Source organism: Lontra canadensis, unplaced genomic scaffold (genome assembly GCF_010015895.1).
Source record: "Lontra canadensis isolate GAN:19392208 unplaced genomic scaffold, GSC_riverotter_1.0 scaffold74, whole genome shotgun sequence".
Lineage (NCBI taxonomy): Eukaryota > Metazoa > Chordata > Mammalia > Carnivora > Mustelidae > Lontra > Lontra canadensis.
The window spans coordinates 4,251,278-4,266,843 of NW_022631068.1; the positions used below are offsets into that span (position 1 = coordinate 4,251,278).

Sequence of the window (15,566 nt, forward strand, 5' to 3'; positions counted from 1 at the left end):
GAGTGGAGTATTGGAACTAGAAGACACAGCACTTAGTCCTGGCCTGAGTCCTCCCAAGTTCTTGGGAAGGCCAAATCTCCAAACCCTGTTGACTGTCTAGGTCTGGAGCTAGGAGAGAGATCTTTGAGATTGGGACTTGTCATCAGACAGAAGCTAGCTGGAACCAGAGAGGAAGAAGCTTGTACAAGAAGGAGGACAGCGGCTAAGGATAGAATCTTGGAGGAACATCAACAGTTGAGGGAGGGATGCGTGGGTGGCTCAGTGGGTTAGGCGTCTGCCTTCAACCCCAGTGGGGTCCTGGGATTGAGCCCCGCATCGGGCTCCCTGCTCAGTGGGGAGCCTGCTTCTCCTTCTCCTCTGCCTGCTGCTCCCCCTTTTTGTACTCTCTCTCTCTACCAAATAAATAAATAAAATCTTGACCAAGAAAAAAAAAAAGTTAAGGGAAATGCAGAGGGTAAAGAATCCCAGAATGAGGCTCAGTTGGCTCCAGGAGCTGAGAGACATCTGGCAGAAGTGAGAGGAAAACAGGGGAAAGAGATGTTTTAGGGTGTGTTTGGGGGAAGGGATAGACGTGATCATGCCTAAATTCTCATAAAGGGGCACCTGGGTGGTGCAGTCAGTTAAGCATCTGACTCTTGGTTTTGGCTCAGGTCACAATCTCAGTGTCCTGAGATTTGTACCCCGCATCCCCATGTGGGCTCCCTGCCCAGCAGGGAGTCTGCTTGGGTTTCTCTCTCCCTCACCCCTGCCCCTCTTCTCACTCACAACCTTCCTCTCTCTCTCTCAAATAAATAAATAAATAAATCTTTAGATGCCCATACAGAAGGTGCCAGTGAGAAAGATGGGCTGAAATACAGATGGAGAAGGAGTTCCTTCAGGAAAGAGAGCTGACAAAGGAGGATGTGTGGAAAGCCTAGGTATGGTCATAGATAAGCTTTTACATGGGGCAGTAGGAACTTGGCCTGATAGTTTTCTGCCATCTCTCCTCTCCCAAAGCTCTTTATATGTTTAAGTAAGTGGTTCTCAAAGTGTGATCTGGGGAACCTTGGGAGTCTCCAAGACCATCCCAGAACTGGGCGCTGGGACTTTCCAGAGGTTACATCTGCCATGATGTCTCCTTCTGATGGCTAAGGGAGTATGTGCTTACAGATTCTGTGCTTCTGAGAATAACCTAAGATAGGGGCACCTGGGTGGTTCAGTTTGTTGAGCCTCTGCCTTTGGCTCATGTCATGATCCCAGGTCCTGGGATTAAGTCCCGCATCAGGCTCCTTGGTCAGTGGGGAGCCTGCTTCTCCCTCTGACCCTCCCCCTTGCTTGTGCGCTCTCGTTCTTACTTTCTCTCTCTCTCTCAAATAAATAAAATCTTTTTTAAAAAAAGAATAAGTGATGGAGCAGGGAAAATTATTGTCATTAAATTCCAACCTATACTTATGTATAAAATATATGATCGTTCAATATTATACAGGACGAAATGAGAATTATACCTAAAGCATGCCTGTGTGATTTTTTCAAGGACTAGCACTTGTGCAATTGTTTGAGCTAGCCACATCATTCAGAGAACCCCATTTGTACTTGAATGAATGACTGAGAAACAACAGCATCTCCTAGATATTTTCCCAAAGATGAAGCGAGGCTTTCATTTGAAAAAAAAACACTGTTGTCTCAATAATAAAATTTGAGCTTTCAAAAAAACTTATATCTACTACCATGAACTTGACAGCTTCTCAATACTAAAAGGCTTTTATGATGAGATGGTTGGTAATGTGAACAAATATATTATTTGATAATTCATGAAAGGGTCAACATTTAGAATATCTGCACGACTCAGCGAACCATTATTTTCCAAATGGCCAATGTATGATGTTATGAAATCATACATGGGTAAAAATATCTGTTCAAAATGCAAGACAGACCAATAGATTTTAATGTGTCAGAGCTGGAAAGTTCTTTGATGGAATTTTAGATTTCAAATTGCAACTAACCTTTAAAAAAAAAACTACCACTTGTCAAGTTTCGTTGTTGTATCAAAGAATAGCCACAACTATCTAAGAAAACTATACAAATACTCCTCCCTTTCCAGCTGCATATCTATATGAAGACAAATTTTCTTCATAGCACAACAGACTAAAGAAATAGATAAGAGAATCCAGCCGTCTTCTCTTCAACCAACCATTAAAAAGATTTGCAAAAATGTAAAACAATGGTACTGGTTTTTTTTGTTTTGTAACATATGCTTAATTTTCACAAACATGGCATTTATATTGCTATTTGATGAAATTGTTCTAAGACGAAGTGTTGAATAAATATTTTTCTCAGTCTCAATCTCTTACATAGAAAATATTGGCAGATAAAACCCATAGTTACTAAAAATCTTTTAGATATTTCAGAGTGTAAAAGGGTTTTATTTATTTTAAAAGATTTTATTTATTTATTTGACAGAGAGAGATACAGTGAGAGAAGCAACATAAGCAGGGGTAGTGGGAGAGGGAAAAGCAGGCTTCCTGCAAAACAGGGAACTCAATGTGGGGCTGGCAACAGGGAATACCAGGTAAATAGGTTTGTGCAGGACCCTGGGATCATGACCTGAGCCGAAGGCAGACACGTAATGACTGAGGCACCCAGGCGCCCTTGCAGAGTGGTTTTAACACCCAGTTGGAGGATCACTGGTTTAGGCCACAGAGAGAAGGGCTGGTGGTTGGGTGGAAGACTTAGGAGCATAATAATGGTTTTAAAGAACTCCAGAAGATTAAAAAGCATAAAGCTCTATTGGAGAGTTCTTATTGATTGGGGTTTGGTTAATTGAGTTTTTAACCAGTTTAGTCAAGGGAGCAGGATGGTGCAGTAGAGTAAGATGAACCTGAATTTGAATTCCAGCTCAGGAAACCACGGGAAATCACCCAGACTCCCAGCCTCAGTTCTGGCATCTGTATGTGGGGATAATAGTATCTACCTTAGATGGATTACTGTGAGGATAAAACTCACGGGAGTCTTTGCTACTTAAAGTGTGTTCCATGAACCAACAGGTGGTTAGCAACGCTGCACAACAGAGCCCTGGGTTATGATCTACGTTTTGATGAGATCCCCACCTAGCAGAACGCACCCAGCAGAATGCCTGCCTGCCACACATTTTAGCATTAATAAATGCTAAATAAATGCTAGCATTAATAAATAAATGCTAATAAATGCTAGCATTAATAAATTCTTCAGCTGATAGATAACAACTATTTTGGTCTTTTGGGCTAAAGTAATTGGTTTGACTTGGAAAAACATATTTGGTCAGTTTAGTCTCTTTTTCTTCATTTTTGACCTAAGTTATCCTTCAACTCATTTGAAAGTTCGGTAACTTCCAGGCTTATGGTCTAGACTCTGGAGTGTCTCTGTCTCTCCTTTTAATTTATTTATTCACTCAACACATATCAGACACCCAGTACGCGTTAGCGACTACGCACACCACTAAGGAAACTGTGGGCAAAAGGGACATGGTCATCACGTCTGTGACACTCTTAACTAAAAGAGACATGAAAATGAGCCAAAATGTGACACACATAGTTCTCAAGATGTAAAGCTCTGTGATTACCAGGCAATAGTGTACAGGTTTAAAAAAAAAAAAATCTACAGAGTAGTTTTTTTCTTTTCTGGGTTTTTTTTAACTTCTCTCTCTTTTTTTTTCTTTCTCCCTCTTTCTCTTTTTTCCTCTATCTTTTTCTTTTCTTTTTTGCCCCAATTTGAAAATATTTGTTTACTAACTGACCCAACTACAAAAATAATCATGGTGGGTACCTTAGCTCATCCTTCTAATAAGTCTATTCATCTGGTCTTCCCCATTGCCAGCATCTCCTCCTTCTACAAGATGGGTGATGTTTTTCTTCACTCCCCCTTGTGGAGAAGAGCACCTGAAGGGCCATAAGAGGCTGTTTGCCTCTTTGACACTTTTCCCAACAGTATAGATCTCATGAATCCCATCCTCTGTGCAGATGATGCCGTATTTACCAAGAGATGGAGCAATCAACGTATTCTCTGTCAGGACAATTCTCTTCTTGTTGATTTTGCTGTAACCATGCATGTGGATCAATTCATGCACTGACTTCAGGGCTGCGTCCCCTTATGCTCTATATGGCTCACAATCCTTAGCATGTTAACTGAAGCCTTGGTGAGCCTAACAAAGGGCCATTGATGATCTGGCAAAGGGGAAGAAGCTTCAACACCTTTTAAACCTCTTGGCTTGGACCCAATGATAAATGCTAGTTTGGGTTCCGCAGGTACGCAGCAGTCGCCATCTTTTTGTGCCATCCTACACATTCAAATCTCAATTCTGAGCACTTGCCTATATTCCTTGTGGTAATGCCTAGCTTTTTCTTTTCTTTTCTTTTTTAAGATTTTATTTGTTTATTTGACATAGAGAGAGCCTGAGAGAGCATGAGCAGGGGGACGAGCAGAGGGAGAAGGAGAGGCAGACTCCCCACTGAGCAGGGAGTCTGAGCTGGGGTTGATCCCAGGATCCGGGGACCATGACCCCAGCTGAAGGCAGATGGTAACCCGACTGAGCCACCCAGGTGTCCCAGTGCTTAGCTCTTTCATAGATAAGCTCCCTCCTTGCCTTTCAAAGCATCTTTAGGACCAACTTCTTTCTCAAATGCTTGATCTTCCACTCCACGAAATTCTTTTGCCGTTTTTAAAGGGTTTCTGGCACAGTAGGAACCTTCTTTTTCTTCTCTCCTGCACTCTCCCTGATGCCACCTGGAAAAGAAAAAGGTGTCTCTCTCTTTTTCACTCACACAAACTCTACCCCCAATGTGGGGCTCTAACTCACAGCCCAAAGATCAAGAGTTGCATGCTGTACTGACTGCACCAGACAAGCATCCCATTAACTTTTCTTAATTTAGAAAAAAAAAAATTGTCATAGAATGCTTCTTGCTTTGAAGTCTACATTGTATTATAATATTGCTTACCACAACTTTTTTTCATTTGGCTGTAATTTTGACCATTGCTGGATTTTAACTGTTCTAGGTTATTTTTCCAATTTATTTACATTAAAAATACTTTTAATTGAGATTTTAAAAACACACATAAATCTTATATCTTAGTCATTTGCCATTCAGCAATGTTAGCCATATTCACGTTGCTGCATGACAGATCTCTAGGACTTTTTCATCTTGTGAGACTGAAACTCTGTGCCCATGGCACAACTCTATTCCCCCTTATCCCAGGCCTTGGCAACCACAATTCTACTTTCTGTTTCTATTAATTTGCTTGTGTTAGATACCTAATGTAAGTGGAATCATATAGTACTTGTCTTTTTCTTGTTAGCTTATTTCACATAGCATAATGTCCTCAAGGCTCATTCATGTTGAGCATGTGACAAGATTTCTTTCCCTAAAGCCGAATAATAATCCATTGTGTGTATATGCCACATTTTCTTTATTCATTCGTCCATCGATGGACATTTGGATTGCAGAAGCTATTGTGAAGAATGTGAATGATATGAATGGGACTACCTCTCAGCTATTGTGAACAATGCTGCAACGAACATGAACGTGCCTCGGAAGGACTTTGACTCCAAGTGTAGACACTAATCCATCCCCATGCCTGAAAATAGTTCTTGACTGTAAGTAAGAAATGTGGGCTTGGGCCAGCAGGGAGGGAAAAGCGAGCTGCTTCTGCTTAGGATCTCATCTCTGGATATCCAGGCAGCAGCAGGCGGGGACGGGGGGTGGGAGGAAAAAACCACCTGAATCACTCAGAGCAAAGAGTTTCTTGTCTAAATTTCGTACACCTACCATGCACAGAATGCCGTGCTAGGTACTTTCATATGTGTTGAGGAGGAAATGTGCAGGGTTTCCTGGGTGAAGACAATTACGACAATGAAGATTTTTTTTTTTTGAGTTCCCAGGATCATGTCTAAACAATAATGAAAATAGTGATTACCCGTGTCAAAGACAGGCCCAACATGGGAGGATATCAGAATCTTACCTGGAGAGAGGCCTTTTGTTTTTTTAGAAAGAGAATTACACTGAGAATAGCAAAATTCAAACTTTAAATATGATACAAACCACTGGAATTTAAGCTGAGCAACTTCTTCCCACCCTCACTGTTGGGGCATGGGTTCGGATAATAAAGAAATGCAGGTCTCCATGGCTAAGAGACCAAACTCTTAAAGCATACAGAAACCCTTACCAGCATTCTACCTGACATTCTTTATCACTAAGTTGCTGGTTAAATGAATTGTTTCTGTTGAAAGCTTGTCTTTAAAGAAATCTAGTTTCACTTGGGCAATCCAGCGTCTGTGTCTGGGCTCCCAAGTCATGGCTATAGAAGACATTCCTAAGAAAATTAGTTTATATACATAAGTCAGGAGCAACTTTGAGCTTCCCTGGGGACCAGGAATTATAAAAACCTTCAAGGAGGGAAAGGGAAAGCATTATAAGATTGAACTGCCTTTCACTGAGTTCTTTCAGTGCATCATTTCAGTCCTTAGAAAAGAGGAGAAGGATTACCGCAGACTCAAGTTGTTGGTACCATGTTACTGGAGCTACTTTACTTGTCACCATAGCAATTATGGTTATTTATGGTACAGGCAAGGAGAAAAGGCACTGGCCTGAGAGTTAGAGATGGGTTCTAGTTCCAGCTTGGCCACTAAGCAGCTGGGGGGCCTTAGATATGTGCCATCCCCTCTTGGATATCAGCTTACCTTCTATAAATTTCAGTAGCACGCAGACTAGAAGCTCCAACCCTTTCAGCTAAGACACTCTGTAAATTAATGAGATCACTTGACCACTGTGTCCATTCTACTTTTTATTTGGCATTTGTTCATTTGGTACATATATACATATATAAAAATCTGTACAAGGTAAAAATACAAAATAAGTATTTCTTTATAAGTTATGCAATTAAACAGCTACATTTTTAAAGTATAAAACCCATTGCAAAAAAAAAAGAAAGTCTAATCAGTCCTTTATAGTCATTCACAATAACATTGGTATAAAATATCCATACAGCACATGTGTACAAAATAGTGTACAGTTCATAAAAGCTGTGCAAAGACAGCAAAGTTCAGTAAAAAAAAAAAAATCAAAATCAAAGAGGCTTCAGGGTTCTCTCTCTGCTCACATCATGCCCAGTGCTCAAGAGCCTTTCAGGTCAGTGACATCTCCCCAGAAATAATAAAAGGGCACAAGGTAGAGTGCTTGGTGCATATACTATGGATACAGAAATTTTAAAGAAAAAGCTTTAAAACATGCATACAGAAATAGAGATGGACTTTTCCCTCAACAACTCACTTCTTTGCCCAGAGAGCATTGGGGATATGACAGAAAAGACTCATTATTTATGCTGTGCCTTAGACCAGAAGGAGTCTGTGTGCCTGTGTGTATAGATTTGGCTGGGTAGGTGACCCTCCAACCTAAGATAGGGAGTGGAGGCATCTAGGAAGTCAGAGGTCTTGGAATCATATGCCTGGGATGTTGTGACTCCTAACTTCGTTTCCTTTGACGTTAAGAGTTTTGCTAAAGACCTGCAGAGCCTGGCTCACTGCTAAACCCAGGCTATTGGTGTGAATACCCCCACTGTGTTTAAAATAGCTTGCAGTAAGCAAGATAGGAGCTCTGGTGGAAAAGTTTAAGGCTGGGACCAAGACCCAAGTTTCACTTATGTGGAAAGAGCTGTTGGGAGGTAGTGGGGGGGGCGCCATTTTGGGCAATGGAAGGGGCTGGGGCGCCCCTGATGAGGTGACGGTTCTGCAAAGGGGAGCCACAGCGTCTGGGCAACGGGAACTAAGCGGACACGCAGACGGAATCCCGCCTCTTCAATTTCAAAGCACTTCTAAACAGTACCCAGGCCTCGGGGAGGGCTTCTAAGACACGGTGATCTCCTCTTCTTCGCCCTCCTCATCCTCCTCGGAATCGGAGAAGTCCGAAGGCTTGCCGGGGCTGCTTGAGTGCGCGGGCGAGGCCGGCAGCGGCCCTTCCAGCCGCGGGTCCCGCAGGTGCCGAGGGTCGGGGGACGCGTGATAGACTAGGCGGTGGCGGGGGCTGCCCCGGCCCTCGTCTTCCTCTTCGTCCTCCCCCGGACCCTTCTGGCCAACGTCGCTGAGGTCTGGGTGCGGATTGAGTTTGGTGGGAAGGGTCTGCTCTCGGCAGCCCCCGCTAGACAGGAGCTCGCGCTCCTTGGAGTTCCGCCACTTCATGCGTCGGTTCTGGAACCAGATTTTTACCTGGGGCGCGGGGGGGTGGGGTCGGGGAGAGGGAGTGGGGGACAAGCAGAGGTTAGCGCAGGCCCTTCATACCAAGGCCCGGGGGGAGGGGCGCCGGCGGGACCGCCTGGGAGGGTAGGAGGCTCTGTCCTTACTCTCCTTGCCCGCTGCCCACGCCCTGACATGGATTCAGGTGGCTCAAGGCACTCACCCTACCCTCACTCCCTCTTCAGCTCCTCGCTGCTCTAACCCCATCCTCTGACCTCTGACCCTGATGTCCGCGGTGGGTGGGGGGCGCTGAGCCAGGCATGGAGCGAAGAGACCGGGAGAGAAGCGGGCTGTCCCGACGAGCCTCAAGGAAGCTGGCGGGCGCACGCATTCCCTCTCTAGACCTTACTTTCCCCATCCGAACAATGGGACCGAATTGGTCTCAGAGAACCCTCCCAGTTGTACCATGCCTGGGAGGGGTTGGGGGCTGGGAGGAGACCGCTCTCACTTGTGAGTCTTTCAAGCCCAACTTGGCCGCCAGCTTCTTGCGGTCGGGCTTGCTGATGTACTTCTGCTTCTGGAACATCTTCTCCAGCGCCTTGCGCTGCACGTCGGAGAACACGGCTCGACGCAGCATGCCCCGGCGAGGCTTGCCGCGGGTCGCAAGCGGCCAGGAGAAGGTCCCCGGGATGGGCACGACGCTCGAGGACGCTGCGGAGGGGTGGGAGTGAGGGGTTGCGAGTGAGTGGGCGGCGTCCCGCCGGGGCAGTAGCGTCTGCTCCTCTCTAGGGGCCTCCCTCGGTTTTTCTCTCTGATCCCTTCATCTCTTTAAAGCTCCTCTTTTTCTCCTCTTGGAGAATAGGGCAGGAACCTACAAACCTGCGAGAGTGAAAGGCGCTTTCCGCCCAAATAACTTTCCCTTTCAACCAAGCAAACCCGGATTAGGTAAAACCACGGAAACACAGAAAACAGCCCCTACAATAGCCTGTTTCATTTTTACATTCAACGGTCTCAGGGAACGGTCTCAAGGGGGCAAACCTGCGTGTATCAGCTAAACTAACAACAGAAAAACAAATTACAAAAATAAAGATAAAATATACAGAGGATGCCACTGGGTTTCCCCCTTAAGCTTTTTATCACCTTGGTGGCTTTTGTATTCTTTAGATGAAAATGAGGTACTTTACTGATTTGACAGAAGAAAATCCGCTTTGGGGTTTTTTTTTTTTTTTTGAAAAATCCAATCAGCATTCATCTTTTTCATATTAATCTTTCCTCCCCTCCCCCACAAACGTAAAGAATTCCACCCGAATACATGAAAAGTGGCAGCTAATTAGCACATTGACCGCTCCCCAATGGGTATTGGCATGATAAAAAGGGGGAGAGTTTTGCTTTAAGGGAGGGAAAAAAAAAAAAAAGAAACAGAGACTCTAATGAAGCGTGAATGGTAATTGTGTAGTAATGAACTAACAGAAAAAGACTGAGGACAAGCAGCGAAAGCCATATATTACTGGGACAAAAGAGATTTACACTTTCAAACTAAACACAACTGCAGGCCAAGACCATTGGGAGAATACTGATGGCAGAGGCTTCTCTTCCCGGAATCATTTTCATTAAATGGACATGAAAAGCTATTTATAAAGCCCGGGTTGTTTTTGTTAGAGCATTGAGATGAGGGAGAAAGGGAGCAAATTCCATTATCAGCAGCAGCGTGAATGGTGGTGGGGTGCTGTTGGTGAATTCTCTCTCCCCCTTTTAAAAATCAATTGCATGTTTCTTTCGCTGATATTTGGGAGTGTTGTCGTGGTTTTACCCATCCCCCACCGTCCATGCCCAGTCTCTCTTCTCTTTATAGGCTCTCCTCTGTCTTCTGAGTCTCCAGCAGTTGCAGAGTTTTGAGCTATAGTTTGAGTCACAACTAGGTTTGCAGGATGAAAACCTCCCATAAACTGTGTTAAGGTGTTTCTCCTTTAGACTGGGACCCAACTGCAGGCTTCCCTTAGACTTCTTATGTTACAAGCTCAAAGTCTTTAAAAAGGTAAGGCGGTGGGGGAAGGGTCTGAGAAGAGGTTGGGAAATCAGGGTGGAAATAGAAGGTTGGGGTTGTGGGAGGATCTAGTCCCCCTCCCCCTGGGCGACCCCAGGCATCCCACACAAGAGGGCACCCCATGTGGTCTTGTGAAAAGCCCCAAGCCCTGAATGAGTCTTAAAGAGAAATTAGCCCCGGCTGGTAGGTGTCTCTCGGCGGCGTGGAGGGGCGAGGGCCGATCTGTGTGTGGCTGCCCGAGGAGCTGACCAATTGGTCATGGTGCTGAAACCTTTGTGGGGAATCGTGGCCAAGTGCACTGACTCTGTGGGAAAACGGCGGCGTGAAGGGATGCCAACAGCTCCTCGCCGGGAAGGGAACCGCCTCAAATTGGGACCATGACAATTCCTGCTAATTTGTAGAGCAGGGAATTGGTGCAAAGTGTCAAGCAGTCACTGCTTGTGCTAAATAGGGCATCAAATTGGCGCGACGGATTCGTGAATGTTGTACGCCTCGCAACCTCTGAACCAGAGCATAACCCCGAGGGGTGGACGGAGAAATATGGCTTCGGAGCAGGGAGCGAGGGGGACGGCAGGGAAGGGGGATGAGACCTACCTGGGAAATAAGAAGATCTGATGAAAGGCTGGAAGGAGCCTTCGAAGTAGGGAAAAGCGAAAGTCTTGGGAGGAACGCTCTGGAGCAAGGCGGGGGATGTTTCTGGCAGAGAATAAAGGAAGAATGAAAATGAGGGAGACAGGGAATTTGATTAAGTACTTGATTATTGTAAGAACATTGAATACATGATATCATTAATCCTTCGGCTGGCTTCAAAGGCATTTTCCTCGGCGTTTTGACAGAGTAAAAGAAATCTTTCCATAACATTGTGCCATCTGTGGATATCCTTCCGCCCTCTCCATCCCCCCGCCCCCACGCGACCTGCCACCTCAGAATCCGCCAGTCCCCAGTCTCATCCTGGGCACTAGAGAGATATGTAGTATTGGGGAGAGGAAGAAAAGAAGTGCAGGTCCATAATACTAGCTAACCTAGTAAATATATTGTCTGGGATTTTTAAAACTGGCTTCCAGAAGTTCGAGGGTAGAGACACAGACGCCTAGGGGCGTGCGCTCTCTCCGACTGCAGGTGCTCAAGTTCATTATGAGGGTGGGGCGAACCTGGAGCTTTTCTTCCCGGGAATTGGCTGGACTTAAGTCTCACAGTGCGCGACGTGAGGCTTCGGGGATCTTGCGTAAGTATGTACGTTGATGTGTGAGTGGGTGTCTGCTGCACCGGAAACCGGGGCCAGAAGTACTCGCACCTTGACCGGCCCTCAGCGTTTTGCGCTCACTTACCTGTTCTGGGTGCCGAGGAGAGGATGGCGTTCACCCCAAACTTCAGAAACGTGGGCTCGCTGGCAGGTGAGGCGGCCGTCTGAGGTGAACCGTCTGGTCGACTGCCTGGACTCGGGGAGCCCAGGTCTGAGGTCCCGGTGTCTGTGAGAGTCGTGGGGACCCCCTGCCTAGGGGGCGACATGCTGGCGGTGGGTAAGCTGCGGGGCAGGTAAGCGGGAGGCCGGCTGATGCGGATCAGATCCTCCACCAGGAAGCTGGAGTGGCCAGAAAATGCCGACTGCAGGGACTGGGGCAGCGTTAAGGTGGGCGTGGGGCGCAGGAGGCTGGGGTACCCCGCGGGGGGTGCGAGGAGGCCTGGGAACATCATGTTAGGCGTGGGGCGGGCGGAATAACCCTTCTTCCAGTGGCCGGAGGGTAAAAGCCTCTCTTCCCGCCCCTCCCGCCCCCGCAGTGCCCTCTCTCTTGGGCAAACGTCTCCAAGTAACGATCCCACTTGGGCGTCTGCGAGTCCTCCGTGGTCCTCCCGTCGAGGTGATGGTTTTATAGTGGCCCGCCCGTTAAAGCGCTTTGAAAAGTGACAGCTCTGACAATGAAGTTCAACAAAGTTCTCCACTCGAGCTTCATTCGCCGGAGGCTCTGGGCGCTCTGATTGGCGCAGGGGTGCAATTTATGATTGGATTAGTCTTCATAAGCATGGCCCGCACAATGGGCCGGCAACAAAGGCTGGCGCGCATCAATTCTGCATATCGACCGCCTCTTTGCAATACAGTGCGCCCCCAAAGCTCTCCCCGGGAGTTTTTGTTCCGAAGCAACACCCGGGCTAATTAAATGCCTATTTAGAAGTTTCAGATGACATCTTGCCTCATAGAAAAGGAATTATTTAAAGAACGCACTAAATTTATTTGCAGCTCCCCTGCTGAGCCTGGAAAATAAATCAATAAATATTCATAGAAATTCATCTCCAGGCCATCAGTAAAATAACCTTTCCCCTTGTGGGGTGGGCAATGGAAAATTTCAAGTCCGTGAACATGAAAATATACTCGCTTCTTCAGTCTCTAACCCTACACGCTACTCCAGCTGAGGCATAAAGCAGATGTGAGGGGTGGGTAAAATCAGTTTGTGGGGTGTCATTCTAACAACACAGGGAGATTTGGGGTTATCGGATGTGACTCCTTAAGGATGGGGGGGGTGTCTTTGCTTCCTTTGTGTTGGGAAACTAATGGAGTTTGAGAGAGCTGGGAGATACCTCAATGATAAAACGTGTCTCCTTCTGCAAACTCCCAGCAACTTAAAACGATTTTCAGCGACATTTCTCTAGAAGTGTCACCGAGGAGCACTTCACAGCTTGCTGGCCTCGTAAAGGATCAGAAAGCAGCAACAGACCAAGGCTAGGCGGCAGTATTCCACTTGCACATAGGACTTACTCCTTCCGGAAGCAGCCTCAAGCCAGGTGACCAGAACACTGAAACGCTACACTGGCCCCTTTCCAACCTCAAAGAGCTTTCTGCAGTTTCACTTGTAACTTGCAGCCTGGACTTTTAAAACCATAGCAGTGAAAGCTGAGGGTTCTACCTATTGCGGGACACTTAACTTGGCCAAAGTTTTGCAGCCTCCTAATTAACTGCAGTGCACAAGCACATGAAAACAGTGCGAAGAACGCCATTCCCAAGAATGCTGGCCCCCAGTCAGGAGAGTCTATGCTTAATCTGGGGCCTCAAACGAGAATCTTCTTGGAGACAGTCCTTCCCTTTACTCTGGGTCTACTTCCCTTTACTCTTGGGTCTAGGGTGGCGCTGAACCTCGATTCCCCAGTTTCTCTGTTCGGCGAGATAACAGATGTGTTAAATGTCCCATTCATTTCTTTGGTGTGGCTGAACCTCCCCAAAGAGAAGTGTGCAGCCCCGCCAGGCTGCCCTGATCCTATTAACCATGAACTAACTGTCACCTTCAGCTGGTTTTCCCTTTTGCTTTTTAACACAAAGCTTTCTCAAAAATCTTATTAACCAGCTTTATTTCTCTCGATGGTTTTGTTCAGGGCGTTTTGTGTTGATGATCTCCATGTCGCTGCTTTAACCATTCAATAAAAGTGCATCTGTGATTTATATCACATTAAACCAGAAACAGAGCCCGCTAAAGCTCTCCCTTGATTCAAATTAAAAAGTTATTTAGGGCCAGGCTCTGGAGCCGAATTAAAATGCTCGAAGATGACGCAAGTATGGAGTTTCTGAGCCCATGACGCTTATGGAGGCGTACTGGGCGGCAGGGTGCCGAAAACCTCTAAGGAAAGGAACAACTTTCAAATAAGTGGCTCTTTAAATATGCGAAATGTATTGTTCCAGTTAATTGGAGTTCCCGGGAAAGGTGGGGGGACATCTGTGACAAACTTTGGAAGTCTGTTTTTGAAGTTTTACAATAAAATAGGGGTGGAAAGTCTAAACTGCTTGAGCACCTGCACTTTAAGTTTGCCACAAGACAAAGTTTTCCGTCGCTATCAATTCCCCACTACCCTTGTCCCCAGCTGCTTTCTGGAAGCTGGGAGACCGGCTCTGGTTTTGCATTCTTTCCCTCTAACTCTTCTCAGATCCAATTCTCCTCCGCCTCTCCCCTTCCTCCCCTCCCTCCCTCCCTCCCTCCCTCTTTCCATTACTCCCCTCCAGGAACTGTAGCCAGTTCCCGAAGAAGAAAAAAGGGATGACTACAGGTGTTGGATTACCCATCAATGAAGCGCTTGCCCAGTCTTCTGGAGGGTCGGAATAGCGCCTCGGTTTGCAAGGTTTTTCGGGCGGGGGGGAGCGCTAAGAAGTCAAAGCCAGTCTGGAGCCCTCTTAGTGCCATCCTCTTTCCTAGGCCTCCTCTCCTCCTAGAGCGTTTCTCTGGGTGTAGCTTTTAGTTATTATCCTGCGCACCTACACGCTCCAAGCACCCCTACCACTACTCCCACATGCGCGCGCGGGCGCCCGCGCCACGCCCCCCACCCCCAATACATACACACACACACGCATCCCGGTCGTTCTACCTTACTATAGACTAACTGCTGCTAACTTATCTGCTTTTTAAAAGGAGCCCTGACATTTTGGAAACAACCCCTTGCTGCGATCCACGTGGACTCTGCTTCCAGCGGTCTGTCTGCAGAGCTCCCTGAAGCATTCCTAAGGCGCAAAGAGGAAAAGTGAGGGCGGGGGCGAGGGGTGGCCCTCCGTGAAAAGGCAGAATAAATCCTAAGGAAGCAAGAAATCGGACGAAAGGATCTTACTTTAAGTGATCTCCTTGAACGCGTCTTTTCAAACCCCGCGATAGCCTAAGGGGCTGCTCGGCGCTGCGGCGGCGGCTAAGACCTGTGACTAATGCCGTTTGACCTGAGCCCTTGGGGTTTTGTGCGTCCTGCCATTCATGGTAATGTCGTTATCTTCAAGTGTATTTCAAAGAAGTCACTCACGTCCTCTCTCCCAGAGCTGGGTTGTCTATTTCTCTTTCAAGGGAAAAAAACGCGAGTGGAAAAGTGAGACTCCGAGGCCCTGGCTGGCGTTAAGATGCTTGCCTGCCCCACGACGCTACTGCTCGCGTGGGGAGCCCCCGGCTGAGATGGCCAGGACTCCTGGGCCCTATGAGGCCAAAGCCGCAGAAGCCTTCCTGGGACCGTAGGGTGGACTCTTGGAACCTTCTCTGGGAATTTCTTTCCTCCCTGCCAGTGGAGAGCGGGCAGGTCCCAGCCCCACGCGCCGCGCTCTCCTGGTCGTGGGGCACTCCGCAGCCAGTGCACCCTGGTAAGCGCAGGCCGCGCGGAGGTAGGTGAGGTGCCCTGCGATGTAGAAAGTGGCTTAAGACTCCCTGCCTTCCGAAAAGTTAACGAGAGATAAGTTCGGGAAGGTTGGGACCCCAAGGTAGCACTTTGCAAGGGTTTGAACCCCCAGGCCTCTGCGCTCCGGATAGGAGCTGCCAACACTTGGAGTTCGTCTTGCAAGTTTGGCAGGATGCGGGGCGGGGGGCGACGCAAAGGAGAGCGCACCGCCTGGCTTCT

At 47.2% G+C, this 15,566-nt stretch overlaps 1 protein-coding gene and 1 pseudogene across 1 annotated transcript; both read right to left on the bottom strand.

Moving 5' to 3' along the window:
- Positions 1 to 3,719: 3,719 nt before the first annotated feature.
- Positions 3,720 to 4,624, bottom strand: LOC116881370 (annotated as a pseudogene).
- Positions 4,625 to 7,849: 3,225 nt separating this feature from the next.
- Positions 7,850 to 11,915, bottom strand: DBX1 (developing brain homeobox 1). The gene is made up of 4 exons (XM_032881116.1): positions 11,549 to 11,915; positions 10,815 to 10,916; positions 8,685 to 8,887; positions 7,850 to 8,209 (listed from the first exon to the last, which is right to left on the bottom strand). The coding sequence occupies exons 1-4, from the start codon at positions 11,913 to 11,915 to the stop codon at positions 7,850 to 7,852; spliced, it is 1,032 nt and encodes a 343-aa protein (XP_032737007.1).
- Between the last annotated feature and the right edge of the window lie 3,651 nt (positions 11,916 to 15,566).